The following is a 16,062-nucleotide window of genomic DNA, read 5'->3' on the forward strand; positions in this document are numbered from 1 at the left end:
AATTTAATTTGCTGCAGATAGATGGGAGGAAAAACCCATTAGATTAGGTGGTGTGGAGTACCCCCTGCCTTCCCTATTTGCTAATAGACAGACACACAGACTCACATACAGACACTCACACACTCATTTTCATCTCAACCGCTAAATCATACACACTCATAAACACTCACGGTTTCAAGTGAACCACTCCCTCAGTAACTCAAAACACACACAAATACAAATGGAGCAGTTTAGAGAAAGACCTTGTGAGATACAACAGAGGTTTGTACAAAGACTCTCTCTGTGTCATGATATTGCAAACATGTACTGCACATGTGTAAGATTAAAGCAATCCTCAACCATCAACAAACCTGTTGTGTATTTACACGGGTAAATTAATACATGCATGTATGTGTAAAAAGTGCATGGCAATCAAATTTCAAGCAGCACATATAGAAAGCTAAACAATAAAAGAATTAGTTTGCAGAAGTTAGCTGCTTGTATTATAGGACATGGCTCTTTGATCAATAACGGTCTGTACAAACTTCAATAGATGTAGCCATTAGAATGCTATAGCACAATACCCCAGGGGATAAATATTCCACAGTATTTCCTCTAATTGGTTTTCAAATGCATTTCTTTTTAAGAGCTACAACACATGCACTAGCCTATTTATTGTTCTTTGCTAAGTACAACACATTGAGTATAAAATCTACCATATACTTTGTGTATTATGTAAAATATGATCAATTTAATTTGGGTTTAAGTATTAATTGACGCAAAAAAAGTTAAGATATTAAATTGATAAATATAATCTATTATATGTTTCTATTATATATTTGTTCTGTTAATATAATCTCTCACAATATGCATTCAAAGCTATGGGAACAGTAGGCCTACACAGATTTTCCCATTGATGTTCATGCTCAGAGCTCGATATCAACCTGGTTTACTCTTCCATTGATGTGTGCTGCAGAGAGTAATGATTATGTGCCAGGGTTAGTGCTAAATAGTATTTGACAAGGCATGGAAAGGTTCCCCCTCGGAACAGTTGCACCCATGCTGGACACTGGCTGATCCTGTCATGGACTTACCACTGCAAACATCAAGAGTTCATAACGTGACAGTCAATGCATGGTGTTGCATAACACTGGCCTCCAATTACCACTGGCTGGATGATTTCCACTGCACGTGATAAACTATGTAAAGATATGTTAATAGGTGTCAAAACGCTGCTATTTCTTGTTTTTATAGGTTGAAGAATAACATAGTTTATGTAACACAATAAGAAGAATTAGATAAGATGTTGTTATTATCTAAAAATGTATATCCTCAGGATGTTAAAGGGTGTAGGTCAAACGGAAGGCCATTCCAACTACAAACCTACTGATCACAATAATCCTCACTCGGTGAGTGTAACCAAAGTGCTCCCTGAAGTCATTTCCATATATTCAAAATAGATTTAATCTACCATGACACGATATAGATACCTTTTCAGCTTGTTTCTTTAGATCCTGAGAGGTTGTTTGTCTGTCCTGTATTTTTTCATTATATTATTATTATTATTATTATTATTATTATTATTATTATTATTATTATTATTATTATTATTATCATTATTATTATTATCATTATTATTATTATATCATTATTATTATTATTATCGTCACCATTATTATTATTATTATTATTATTATTATATCATCATTATTATTATTATTATTATTATTATTAGTATTAGTATTAGTATTAGTATTAGTAGTAGTAGTAGTAGTAGTAGTAGTAGTAGTAGTAGTAGTAGTAGTAGTAGTAGTTAAAGGATGACAGCGCCACCTGCAGCTTTGAAGGCCACATTGGCTTGACTCACGTGAAAGGATTGCGGTAATACATTTCCTGGATTTAGTCTCTCAGGCTTACTACCAGGCTTAGAGACCAAAACTGTTCATCAAAAGTCGTCCCAAAATGTTTTAAGTATACTTCGAATGATATATTTTAAAGGAAAATGAACTATAGTTTGCGTTTGGATGTGGCAAAAGTATTTAAAGATGCGGGCATACAAGCGGCTGGCGAGGAAGTTGTGCCTGAAAGACAAATCTCAGAGAATAAATACTCCATGAAACGTAGTCGTTACTAAGTTACCGGGCAACGCTAAAGGAGTGGGTGCAAGATGGCGAGAACAGAACGAAAACAGCAGTTATACTCTTTTTATGCTTGAAACTTCAATGCACACGGGTTAAATTGGCTGTTACTTAACGTCAGCTACTGTTAACACACTAAACGTCACAGCCAAGATGGAGGATGAAGAGACAACACTGGTAAGCCAACGTATCATAGCATCCCAAGGCTCGAAACAACATGCTAACGCTAAATCAGTTCGGATTGCTGCAAAATGTATACAGAAAGTAACCTTGTTTGACATAAACGATAGGTGGCTTTTTTCGCCCGTACTTTTAAAACGTTAGAAAGTAACTTATGTGATGGGATTCTGAAGCTAACTACATACTACATATTGCTCCACTTTGTTCTGCTATGAAACAACATTGGATTAAAAGTCATAACACAGGGTCTTCTTTCTGTATTTTCACAGGCTTTGATCAGATGCTATTGCTATGAAAAATATTTCAATCACGCTGTAAACGCTGCAGCAGCTGCGCAGAGGAAATTCAGCAATGATCCTATCTACATGTTCTTCCACGCATACGGCAACCTTATGCAAGGTAAGCTTGTAAATGTATTGTAAAGATAAAATCATGATCTATTTCTGGTTGGACAAGTGTTTCTGTTGCAGTATTTCATTCTTTACGCTATGATATATTTAACTACAGATCAAATTCAAGAAGCCTCAATAGAGTTGGACACAATAAGAGAAAGTCGAGATGTGTCTCTCTGCACATTAATGGCCCTTGTCTTTGCTGAGAAAAAAAAGACTAATCCTGGTAGGCCCGAACAGTCCTTTTTTGTATTAATTTCAGATTTGGTCAACACTATTGGTCACACTTGTTGCTAATATCCTAATAAGTGTCTTTTTGTTCACAGACAGAGAAGTTATTCAAGAACTTGATGCTAAGGTCAAAGATGATCGGAAAAGTGCATCTCCCAAAAGCTTGTACTATGCCGGGATGTTTCTTTGGCTATTAGGACGAAATGATAAAGCAAGGGAGTACACAGAGAGAATGATCAAACTCTCCAGTGGCTCTAGAGAGGTTTGTCTAATGCATCATTATAACTAAAATATTGCAATGCAATGTCTTAGTGTGTATGTAACGACAAGTAGGGCATTTTGGCTTTTCCGCTGATACTCTTGTGAAATGTTTTTTTGTTCAGGGTATAATCCTAAAAGCTTGGATAGATGTGACATCTGGTAAAGACGCCTACGCCCGAAAAGCTGGAAAGTACTTTGATGAGGGACTGAAAGAAAAAGCAGATGTTTTTGCCATGATGGGAAAGGTGAGATGGGAATTACAAATCCATATCCAAAAAGTCATCCTCAGCCAAATCTGAATATGTTACAATGCTATCATGTCTCATATTTTCTGTCTATTTTTTAGTGTTTCTTATTGATTTATGATCTAATAGCTTATTATTATGTGTCCCTTGCCAATACTGTGATAATGTATTTATACTGTTGAGTTCAGCTGTTTTATACACCATAACGAATATATTTAGGTTATCTTTATTGTTTGAATTATTAATATGTAACTTTTTTAATATTTCGACTTCATGTACTTTCTACTAGCCTGGGTGTACAAAACATCCCTATGTGACATTTTGTCTTCCCCAGGCACAGTACTATGAATATCGTCAGAACTACTCCGGGGCTTTGGAGATGGTTAACCAGGTCATTGTTAGTTTCCCTGGGTTCTCGCCTGCCCTCATCAAGAAGATGAAGCTGTTGCTCAGCCTTCAAGACTGGGAACAAACCATAGATGCAGCACACAGGTAAATTATACTGATTTACAAGGTTCCCAGATAAAACACAGGTCAGCACTTTCTTAGTACAAGCTTGCAAAAACATCCGTAATCACAGCCAGGGACGTAGGAGAAAACACAGACTGCCTTTACAAATGGCTCAGCATTCAAGTGCAACTGAAACACTAGCGAGATGCCTCAAACCAGTGCTTACTGATTAAGCTATTGTTTGTGCTCGCCCCTCTGGACCCCTCTGGACCTCTAGAGAGTAATAACTCAAGTTGCAGCAAGCTGCTGTGTTGCCCTCACTGGGATGTTGAGAGGACGCATGCAGTACAGTACATCCTTTGGCGACTTCACAGTCACTTTTAGTTTTAATGTTATTCATCGTGGAACACACTACTGCAGCTGTATCATATATTCCACTACTTATAATCAAATAAATCCCAACTTGAGAAGTGTAGGAAATGTACTTCATTCACTATATGTCATATTCCAGGCTTTTACAGAAGGATACAAATAACCTGGAGGCACTGCGGATGCTGGCTCTACATTCTTTATGTAGAGATGGAGATATTTCTGAGGTAATGTTTCACTTGGTCATACTTTTGTCTTGTTGGGGTGCACATCAGCAGGAAATATTAATAATACTGTAAGTACTGGCATTAACAATAGAGCTGTAGCACAGTACTGATCAATTTACAGAAACTGTTTTTGTATCCTCCTTGGCAGTCGGTAAAGCAGCTTTCAAACCTCCTCAGCAGCTTGGAGATTCTGGAACCACACAACCCAGAGCTTTTCTACAGGATGTCTCTAGCCTTCACCCGTGTTGTAAGACAATTTGTATTATTATTTCAAATTTTCTTGTGTCTGGTCATTATTGATTATAAAGGGTTGATTTATTTTTATGAAACATTAACAGTTTTTCTTTTTTCTCACAGTGTGGACGAAATGAGAAAGTGATTGAGCAGACGTTCAGGATGGTGGAACGGGCCTTCTCTGTGGCATCAGGAGACTCAGATTTAGCCACAGAGCTTGGGTACCAGATGGTGCTTCAGGGCAAAATCAAGGAGGCTATGAAGTGGTATAAGACTGCCATGACTTTGGATGAGACAAGTGTTTCTGCTTTGACTGGTAAGTTGTTACACTGTTTAACCTGTTGTCTACTCAACACTCAGGTTGTTATATTTGAATATTTAACATTATTTTTGCACCGCAGGTATAATTCGCTGCCAGCTGATAGAAGGCCACATTGATGATGCAGAACAGCAGTTGGAATTTCTAACAGAGATTCAACAATCAATTGGAAAATCAGGGGTGATGCTTTTTTTTGAATGCTGACTAAACAACATTTCTTTAGTTTAGTAACAGTATCTTAAGACAGAGGCTTATCTTGGTTTAATATCTTTTTAAAGTGCTGTTTCTTCCTGTTAGTTATCATGAGTTTTTTTGTTTTTGTTTTTTCTTGTGTCTAACAATTTTTACATATCTTCTGATTGAAGTATATTTTTTCGTTTTCCTCCTCAGGAGCTGCTCTACCTACGCGCTGTTCTCGCAGTGAAAAAGCGCCGGCCCCAGGAGGAGGTTACCAATCTGTTGAATGATGCAGTGGACACACACTTCTCCACCCTGCAGGGTCTGCCTCTGGGAGTGGAGTACTTTGAGAAGCTGAATCCTGACTTCCTGTTAGAGATTGTTAAAGAGTATCTTGCACTGTGTCCTCCCAAGGTACGACTGTGACACTCATCAATGACACGGTTTAAGTTGTCATTAAAATGTCGTATACATTTGGGCAGTGCAATAGAACCTAACATGTGTTTCAAAGAATTAAAAGCTACACTTATTTTATAAAATAATATTATCATACATTTGCGAGAGGTCTATGATGTGATGAGGTTGATCCAATTTGTTGATCCAAAGCAAAGGTTGCTTGTCAAGCTTTTTCTTGTACATTTACCCCCTCAAAGATTTTTGCTGTCATCATAGGATGATGAAGTGATGCATCCTGTTATAGTGCAAATCCCTGCATTAAATAAACGTTTACTGTTTTTGCTTCAGCCTCCAGCCCAGGGCCAGCCTCCTGCTCCTCAGCTCCAGCACTGTGCCACATTGTTGGATACTGTGGTCAAGATTGTTCCAGGTCTCCCTCAAGGGGTCTTCCTGCTTGCCAAAGTCAGGTATCAGTCTGGTGAGCACTGCATTTTGAATATATTTAGATTCATGTTCTGCATGTGCTATTCTAAACTCTGTTACTTTTTCTGTTATTCAGGTGACAGTGACGCTGCCTCGAGCAGTCTAGAACATTGTCTGGACCAGTGTCCTTCTCATGCAGACGCTCATCTGCTCATGGCACAGATTCATCTACTGCAGGGAAACTTCTCGTTGTGTTCCCAGTCTCTTGAGCTCTGCCTCAGCCATAACTTTGAGGTAAGATCCCCATAAACATGAATACTATGATTGGCTGCTGTGTGTGTTCAGGTCTATTCAACCCATGGGAAAAGTGCAAATATATTGAAGTTCTGTGCCTTTGTCTGTAACATTTAGAAGCATGTAAGCTTATCCTCAGTTAGGTAGTCAGACAGTTGAGCTGGGGTTTGGATGATCAAAATGTCTTCTGTGGTGAATGTTATTTCTTACTATAATCAGGATCTCAACCACAGATTTATTACGATTGCATTTCCAAATGTGTTGTGACTCCTTGTCCATTCCAGATTCGCGAACATCCGTTGTACCATCTGATCAGGGCTCAGGCTAAGAAGAAAATGGGCGAGCTGACGGAGGCTATTCAGACACTGCAGATGGCCATGAGTCTTCCAGGTGTCCGCAGAGCTGGATCCTCGTCAAAGTCCAAGAACAAGAAGATTGAGCTGAGTCCTGCTGACTGTCTCTCTGTCTTCTTGGAGTTAGCTGAGGCCCTGTGGCTCAATGGAGAACAGGTAACATTTTACTGTATTCTTTATGGTAGAGGTGACGCTACGGAGTCCCCCTGGGGTTACATGGTGGAGCAAAACAATTGCTGTGTGACTCTGTGCATACAAATATTTGCAAACTGGGTCCATCCAATTCCCAATCAGATATTAATCCAAGAGCACAGATTTATATTTTTAGAAAAAGGTTGGCTTTAAAAAAAAAAAAACATTAGACCTGAGAGGGGGGTAAATCTTAAAGATTTCCTAACGACAACATTACAGTTTACACTTATGAAATAATTTGGATTTTTCAGCATGAAGCAGCTAAGGTGATGCAGGATGCCATCAATGATTTCTCGGGAACCACGGAGGAGCTGCGTGTGACTATTGCCAATGCGGACCTGGCCTTGCTGCGTGGGGACACTGAGCTGGCACTGAATATGCTCAGAAACATTACCCCCGAGCAGCCTTACTACATCCAAGCCAAGGAGAAAATGGCAGACATATATCTGAACCACAGAAAAGAGAAACGTCTGTATGCAAGCTGTTACAGGTGAGCAGCACATCTATATGTCAGATAGTGGCTGAACATATGAGAGGCTGTACTCCATCTGAAACCTAATGCATTGTAAATGTTTGTCCAAGCAGTAGTGGCTGAAACTTGATTAAATACACGATACTAGGACATTCAGACATAGTTTTTTCATCCAGCTCTGTCTAAAGTAGGGTTTTAGAAGACCACAAGCATAAAACAAATCAAATCAAATTGCACTAAAGAACTACTTTCACTACCGTCAAACTGTGTTGATTGTGTCTAACATACAGTGGGGCAAAAAAGTATTTAGTCAGCCACCAATTGTGCAAGTTCTCCCATTTAAAAAGATGAGAGAGGCCTGTAATTTTTATCATAGGTATACCTCAACTATGAGAGACAAAATGAGAAAAAAAAATCCAGGAAATCACATTGTAGGATTTTTAATGAATTAATTGGTAAATTCCTCTGTAAAATAAGTATTTGGTCACCTACAAACAAGCAAGATTTCTGGCTCTCACAGACCTGTAACTTCTTCTTTAAGAGGCTCCTCTGTCCTCCACTCGTTACCTGTATTAATGGCACCTTTTTGAACTCGTTATCAGTATAAAAGACACCTGTCCACAACCTCAAACAGTCATACTCCAAACTCCACTATGGCAAAGACCAAAGAGCTGTCAAAGGAGACCAGAGACAAAATTGTAGACCTGCACCAGGCTGGGAAAACTGAATCTGCAATAGGTAAGCAGCTTGGTGTGAAGAAATCAACTGTGGGAGCAATTATTAGAAAATGGAAGACATACAAGACCACTGCTAATCTCCCTCGATCTGGGGCTCCACGCAAAATCTCACCCCGTGGGGTCAAAATGATCACAAGATGATCGCAAAAATCCCAGAACCACACGGGGGGACCTAGTGAATGACCTGCAGAGAGCTGGGACCAAAGTAACAGAGGCTACCATCAGTAACACACTACGCCGCCAGGGACTTAAATCCTGCAGTTCCAGACGTGTCCCCCTGCTTAAGCCAGTACATGTCCAGGCCCGTCTGAAGTTTGCTTAGAGGGCATTTGGATGATCCAGAAAAGGATTGGGAGAATGTCATATGGTCAGATGAAACCAAAATAGAACTTTTTGGTAAAAACTCAACTCGTTGTGTTTGGAGGAAAAAGAATGCAGAGTTGCATCCAAAGAACACCATACCTACTGTGAAGCATGGGGGTGGAAACATCATGCTTTGGGGCTGTTTTTCTGCAAAGGGACCAGGACGGCTGATCCGTGTAAAGGAAAGAATGAATGGGGCCATGTATCGTGAGATTTTGAGTGAAAACCTCCTTCCATCAGCAAGGGCACTGAAGCTGAAGCGTGGCTGGGTCTTTCAGCATGACAATGATCCCAAACGCACCGCCAGGGCAACGAAGGAGTGGCTTCGTAAGAAGCATTTCAAGGTCCTGGAGTGGCCTAGCCAATCTCCAGATCTCAACCCCATAGAAAATCTTTGGAGGGAGTTGAAAGTCCGTGTTGCCCAGCGACAGCCCCAAAACATCACTGCTTTAGAGGAGATCTGCATGGAGGAATGGGCCAAAATACCAGCAACAGTGTGTGGAAACCTCGTGAAGACTTACAGAAAACGTTTGACCTCTGTCATTACCAACAAAGGGTATATAACAAAGTATTGAGATGAACTTTTGTTATTGACCAAATACTTATTTTCCACAATCATTTGAAAATAAATTCATTAAAAATCCTACAATGTGATTTTCTGGATTTTTTCATTTTGTCTCTCATAGTTGAGGTATACCTATGTTAACAATTACAGGCCTCTCTCATCTTTTTAAATGGGAGAACTTGCACAATTGGTGGCTGACTAAATACTTTTTTGCCCCACTGTATGTATATATTACTTAGTTTTTGTTTTGTATACCCTTTTTTACCCACCCTTTTTTTTCTAGGCTCTTACCTTTTTATGTTATATGTTCTTTTACATTTGCACTGTGGGACTGTATGTATAACACATGTGGAAACTTTGACAATAAAGTGGACTTTGATAAAAATGTACTGAAGCCATTCATCCAGTAGGGATGAAATGTGCAGTTTCCTCCAGTCTTCTGCTGCTCTGTGATGGTACATGAATCAGCAGCTGAGATGTACAGTAGTTAAGCATGACTTACCCGAAGCAGCAGATACTGGTTACTTGATAATGAGGTAGACCATGTGTGATGTGATATCTCTTTCTTTTCTCCAGAGAAATAGTGGAGAAGCTGCCCAGCCCTCACACGTACCTTTTGCTAGGTGATGCCTACATGAACATTCAAGAAGTAAGTGGGGAATGTGATTCATCTGTATCCTATGAGATACTTTTTAGTTCTGTAAAAACATATTTGTATGGATATTGGCTTACATCAAATGGCTTTAATGGTGTTTCAAATAATCATATTCCTGTGATGTGTTCTCTCATCCCAGTTTCATTTTGGTCAAGCCTTTTATACTTCTTCCAAAAACTCAAAGGTGTAATGAAAAGCTGTCCTTCATTGAGAGATTATTAATAGAGGAATTTTACAAATGTGTAGCCTCTGTAAAGTAAGCAGGAATGTTTTGATTTCCATTATACTTCTACATTCCTGTTTTTAAAATGAATGTAAAGGAGCCTTGCAATGTTGGACCTTTTCCCCTGTACTGTGCTGTGCTGTCCTGTGCTGTGTTGGAACTGTATTGAGGTTTAGCACCAAGGTCTTGCCTTAGAAGATTACTTTTTTCAAAACAGATTTTCCTTTTACAAACCATGTTCTGTAGTCGAAAGCGGTATGATAAAACTGAATAATTATGAGGATGCTTTTCAATCAATCAAAGTTTATTTATATAACCCAAAATCCAAATTTTACATTTGTCTCAGGGTGCTTTACAGTTGTTCAGCCCTCTGTGCTTAGAGCAGCACATCGGACAATGAAAAAGTTACAAAGAAAACCAACAGTTAATTGGGAAAAAATGGCAGAAGCCTCGGGTAGAGCAACAGGGAAGTGATCCCTCTCCCAGGACTGACACACATTAAACAAATCTACTGTCCCTCTTGGCAGTGTTTAAGTAAAGTTTTATCGATGATTTGTTAGTGTAAACATGGGAAATTATTCACTAGTTTTGAAGTTGATTTCTCAAAAATGAGAGAAGAAGTAATGTGTAGACAGTGAAGAGGGGGGCTAACTGTTAAATCTGACTTGATGAGAGTCAAGTATGACTCACTGCATTGAATTTCACAAGGGCTCATTAGCAGCAATCCACCTATAAACAGAAGCTTAACAGAAAAGTAATGAAGGGAACTACAATAGATTATGACAGTAATTCATTTACTTTGGGCTATATAAAAGAGGAAACAGGAATAATTGCTACTTGACAATACTCAAGAAATATTTTTTGAAAAATGATTATCTCATTCATACACCAACCCAGAATATTAGGGGGAAATACTTTTAGTTAATATAGGAACTACATTACTATTGAGTTGTCTCGTCCCTAATACTTGTAAAAAAAACCAATGTTTACAATGGAAAAGGACACATTGTGCCTTCATCCTAGTGAATCAACGAGGTTTGTTCACCTGCCTGATTTTATGGCAGGCCAGACAACATTCTTAGGCCTGTTGACACATACTCCGGTTGTGATGGTAGATAAGATGACGTCATTCAAGGCTAAAAAAGATCTTCCCAATTCAAACATCTGAAACCTTATCAAGTGTTCCCAACATCTTATCCTTAGCCTGAAGGGGTTTACCCCATGTTCACAACAATTTGTAAATACGGAAATATATCAAGCTACCAGAATAAACAACAGCGAATTGTGACTCCTTTCACCGTGGGATTGTTTGTCCTCAGCCTGAGAAAGCCATTGAGGTTTATGAGCAAGCTCTGAAGAAAAACCCAAAAGCAGGTGCTCTAGCCAGCAAGATTGGAAAAGCCCTGGTCAAGACTCATAACTACGTCAAGGTATGTTTTATACAGAAAAAATAAACAGGATCCACTCGCAAAAGGAACACAAGTGTTGACACAAGGCTGATTTCACACAGGCAATAAATTACTATGAAGCAGCCCTGAAGACGGAGCAGCAGAACTTCCTGCGCTACGACCTGGCCGAGCTGCTGATGAAGATGAAGCAATACCAGCGCTGTGAGACCGTCCTGCTTGAAGCTCTGGTTAATGAGTCAGGTACTTAAGATGTCAGAGCATTTCACACACAGCAAACTCCTGACGTCAAACACAAACCAAATGCATCCAGTCAGGATGATGCCCTGAATATTAACAACCTGATGCAAAGATGAAAAGAAAATATAACCAAATGTTCCTGTTTTCAGTTGTTTAATATCTTTTGTCGCCTTTTTTCATTTCTTCCCTGTTTACCCAGTGAATGAACTGCAGGCACTCTCAGATAATTGCCGTTATCTGGTCCTGTTGGCAAAGATCCAAAACAAGGTTGACAAGAATGAGGAAGCTTTGCTCTCCCTACAGAAAGTACGTGGTTTCAGCTACGTGGCGTTTCTGAGATTTTTTCATGTTTTCACATTTAGTATTACATTATTTTGTGTGATTATTTCCAGTCAAAACGTATTGATCTTAGCCCAAGATTAACATGATAAGCAGGATGTTATATATATATTTTATATAGTTATTTTTGAAATAAACAAGGTTGTCTTTTTGCTCTTTATAGGCCAGAGATGTACAAGCCAAGGTGCTGAAGCGGGTGCAGTTGGAGCAACCTGACGCCATCCCCATGCAGAAGCAGCTTGCTGCCGAGATCTGTGCTGAGATCGCTAAACACTACACAAGTCAGAGGGGCTATGAGAGAGCGGTCAAATTCTACAAAGAAGCTCTTGTGTATTGTGAGACTGATCGCAAGGTCAGTGCAGCTGAATCAAAAACGTCCTGTGTACTCACTGCAGCTGCGGTTTACAAGCACTGGCGTCTTTTAGAATCTGGTGCTTGTGTTTGTGACATTTTCTGATCATGGTTGATTGCTTAATCTATGAGAAAGCTCGGAGATATCTAACCTAACCAAGAATGTTGTCAAGTGAATCCGCTTCCTGCTCCTAGGTGATGCTGGAGCTGGCACGGTTGTACCTCACTCTAGATGATGTTGATGCGTGCCACGATCAATGCAGCATCATTTTGAAGAACGATCAGTTGAATGAAGATGCAACTCTGGTTTGTTCTCCCTGTCTTTTCCCACAGTTTTGATCATCACCTTTTTTTGTTACAAAATCATTAACATTTTTCCTTACATATTTTTTTTGTTAGATGATGGCTGACATTATGTTTAGGAAGCAGGACTATGAACAGGCAGTTTTCCACTTTCAACAACTCCTGGAGCGAAAACCCGGTGCGTTAGAGACCCATTTCAAAACATTTGTGGTGAATGTGAATAGATGATTTGATCTTTTCTAAATGGAAAGCATAATAAGTCACACCTGTCTCTTTCAGACAACTACCCAACACTGTCACGTCTCATTGAATTGTTAAGGAGGGCCGGGAAGTTGGAAGAAGTTCCCAGATTTCTTGATATGGCAGAAAAACACTCTTCCAGAACTAAGTTTGACCCTGGGTTCAACTACTGCAAAGGACTCTGTCTTTGGTAAGTTTTTGGGGGAGCGTTTCCTTGAATTATATGGCAACATCAGTTTTAAGATTAGTGACTTAACTTGTGCTTGCTGCTCAGGTTTACCGGAGAACCTAATGAGGCCCTGTGGCACTTCAACAAAGCACGGAAAGACAATGATTGGGGTCAAAATGCTGTTTATAACATGATTGAAATCTACCTAAACCCTGACAATGACACCATGGGAGGAGAAGTATTTGAGAACTTAGATGGTGACATTGGGTGAGTGGCAGTAAGAGCATACTATATACTGTACCTAAATAAACACACAGACTCTCACCTAACATCTCGCCTTTGTCTCTTACCAGGAATTCCACAGAGAAGCAGGAGTCGGAACAGCTTTCTGTGAGAACAGCCGAAAAGCTGCTGAAGGAGTTAAAGCCTCAGACTCCAGGAGGACACACACAGCTACGCATCCTGGAGAACTACTGCTTTTTGGCCACTAAACAGAAGGCTAATATAGAGAAAGCCCTCGGTGTTTTCACAGAGATTGCAAACAATGAGGTAAGAAAAAAATGCCCCAGACTATGCACATGAGTTACATCACTCTCCCCTGTGTAAATATATGCAAACCAGGAGCTGTGCATTCATTTAAATTCCCTCTTAATGTCAGTCAAAGGTTTGGTTAACTGCACATGCATCAAGCTGAATTTGAATGTCATCCGTATGGTTTATGTTGTACGGTTGTCGTTTTTATTGAAATGTTATAATAACATTTAAGTGTACTGAAGGGAAATCACTATGGTTTCAGTGTAAACAAATGGAAAGAAGGCAGTGTGGGGGATTTGTTATCCGGTTCATCCTCTCTAACCAGGATTTTCTGGTTCAATTCAGAAAGACCACGTGCCAGCACTGTTGGCCATGGCGACAGCTTATATGATGCTGAAGCAAACCCCAAGAGCCAGGAACCAGCTCAAACGCATAGCTAAGATGAACTGGAACATCGTTGACGCCGATGAGTTTGAGAAGAGCTGGCTGCTCTTGGCAGACATCTACATCCATTCAGGAAAGTATGACATGGCCGGGGACCTCCTAAAAAGATGCCATAATCATAACAAGGTCTGTTTGAAAATCATTCCAATACACACAGAACATCTACCCCTTAGTTTGGAGATTTGCCTGACTTTGTAATGCAGAGGCTGTATTTTATGTAAATGTCTTATGATCACAATTGCACATTTTTTTTCACAGTCATGCTGTAAAGCCTATGAATATCTTGGCTACATAATGGAAAAAGAGCAGGCGTTCCGTGATGCAGCACTCAACTATGAACTGGCTTGGAAATATGGAAATAGGACAAACCCAACTATTGGTTTGTGCACACAAATACAGCTATATTTAAAAGGACCAAAGCAATTTCAGAAACTATATTTCTAACATGCATGTCATGTCATTTTCATTTCAGGATACAAGCTTGCTTTCAATTACCTAAAGGCAAAGAGGCATGTTGATGCCATAGATGTATGTCATAAGGTGAGATACCTGGGTGTTTACAGTTTGACAGATAAGATCTGTATTTACACTGCTAATAATCTTTGCTTCTGTCCACAGGTTCTGGCTGCTCATCCAAATTATCCGAGAATGAGAAAAGACATCCTGGACAAAGCTCGAGTGGCCCTGAGATCTTAGTGTTGGAACTGTGTGTGTGTGAGAGAGTGAATTATGGAGAAAGTGTTTCTGCAATAAAATTAGTTACTTTGATTGAATCCTCTTTTATGGTTTAGCTTCAACTGTCAGATCAAAAAAATGTTGGTTATCTGTATTAATCCTGGCTAAAACACATTGCAATGTAAATGTAATTTTAGGGTTTAGAGAGTAGGAGATGAAGGAACCCTTGATCATCCCACAGAGTGGAAATGTACTTTCTGCATTTGACCCATCCTAGTGTGTCCTAGTGTTCAGTTGAAAGCATCATTCTTTCTTTCCTTACAATGCCTTTATGAAAAAGTTGTGGAGGACGACATTTAAGATCTTTTTTTTTTTTTTAAATGGTGTGTTCCCCTATATTAAGACAACCTATTTTCTCAATTTGATACAGGACTTAATGATTTTACTTTTAACAGTTAATCTGTACATCTATTTCATAATATGATTAGTATGCAGATAGGTGTGGATATTTGTAAAATAAGCATATAGTTAAATAATAAAATGATTTGGATACATGACGTAGGCTTTTATGTGTCTCTTTTCTACTAAAGATCCGACTGATGCATTAAGAAGGGCATGAACCGTTTTATTTAAGGCACATCCTGAATGGACAATTTACATCATCAAACAACTGCCACATAGACAAACATTTACAAGCGTGAGTGGGAATAAAGCAGGACACGGTGAACATTTTAATGGATAATAAAGTGGATGCCTGGCGTGAATAGGAAGTGCTGGGGAACACAGTCACTACAGATGGAGTCACTGTGCAAGTCAAAGGCAGAAAGAACTCAAAGTGGGTAGCGGAGCAGGCTCCCTGCGGCTGGATCCGCGTCTCTACACCGTCAAGCATCCAACTCTTTATGAAGACCATCCGCTGCGGCGAACCTGGGAAATCAAAGGATTAGATGAACAGCTGGTGAGTGTCAGCTTTTGCAAACTTGTATTCACGGTATCCTAGATGTGATTAATAATGTAGTCAGATTCGCTTCCATGCAAAAGGACCCGTAACTTTTCTTAATGCGCGCTGGACCATGTGCGTTTATAGTTTGTGTTCACGTTCATATATTTAAGCTGTGTGCAAGATGTGCTGTTTTCTCAGAGAGCCTGATTGGATGCGGTGGGATGTGTGTGGGGTATAGCGCGTTCCTGCTTTATGTGTAACCCAGCAACTGTCCCAGTGAATGACCAGTTGAACAAATCCTATTAATGGCACCGTTATTGATTCTGAGGATCTCCGTGAACAGTCTGCAATACTCCTGAAGTCAAAGTGACTGCAGTCCACTTTAACGCATCTACCAGGAGGGTTTTCAACCATACATCAGAAGTGATTTTGTCAAATAGGCTACTAGGCTTTTGTTTTACAGCACAAACGCCAAGCTACACTGCCAAGCTTGTTTAACGGGATATGTTCTCATGTGTGTTCCAGGTATGGATTGTGACACGC

General features: G+C 39.6%; 1 protein-coding gene across 1 annotated transcript; it reads left to right on the forward strand.

Annotated features, from left to right (window-relative positions):
• Positions 1-2,118: 2,118 nt before the first annotated feature.
• On the forward strand, positions 2,119-15,133 carry ttc21b (tetratricopeptide repeat domain 21B). The gene is made up of 29 exons (XM_063887320.1): positions 2,119-2,294; positions 2,567-2,696; positions 2,805-2,915; positions 3,016-3,182; positions 3,304-3,426; positions 3,761-3,918; positions 4,388-4,472; positions 4,621-4,719; positions 4,830-5,022; positions 5,108-5,205; positions 5,416-5,616; positions 5,947-6,076; positions 6,158-6,315; positions 6,600-6,824; positions 7,112-7,350; positions 9,574-9,646; positions 11,195-11,305; positions 11,386-11,524; positions 11,721-11,827; positions 12,024-12,212; positions 12,407-12,517; positions 12,611-12,692; positions 12,794-12,944; positions 13,029-13,190; positions 13,277-13,472; positions 13,803-14,027; positions 14,160-14,280; positions 14,374-14,441; positions 14,520-15,133. The coding sequence occupies exons 1-29, from the start codon at positions 2,271-2,273 to the stop codon at positions 14,595-14,597; spliced, it is 3,954 nt and encodes a 1,317-aa protein (XP_063743390.1). The 5' UTR covers positions 2,119-2,270; the 3' UTR covers positions 14,598-15,133.
• Positions 15,134-16,062: the final 929 nt, after the last annotated feature.

This window comes from Eleginops maclovinus, chromosome 7 (genome assembly GCF_036324505.1).
Source record: "Eleginops maclovinus isolate JMC-PN-2008 ecotype Puerto Natales chromosome 7, JC_Emac_rtc_rv5, whole genome shotgun sequence".
Lineage (NCBI taxonomy): Eukaryota > Metazoa > Chordata > Actinopteri > Perciformes > Eleginopidae > Eleginops > Eleginops maclovinus.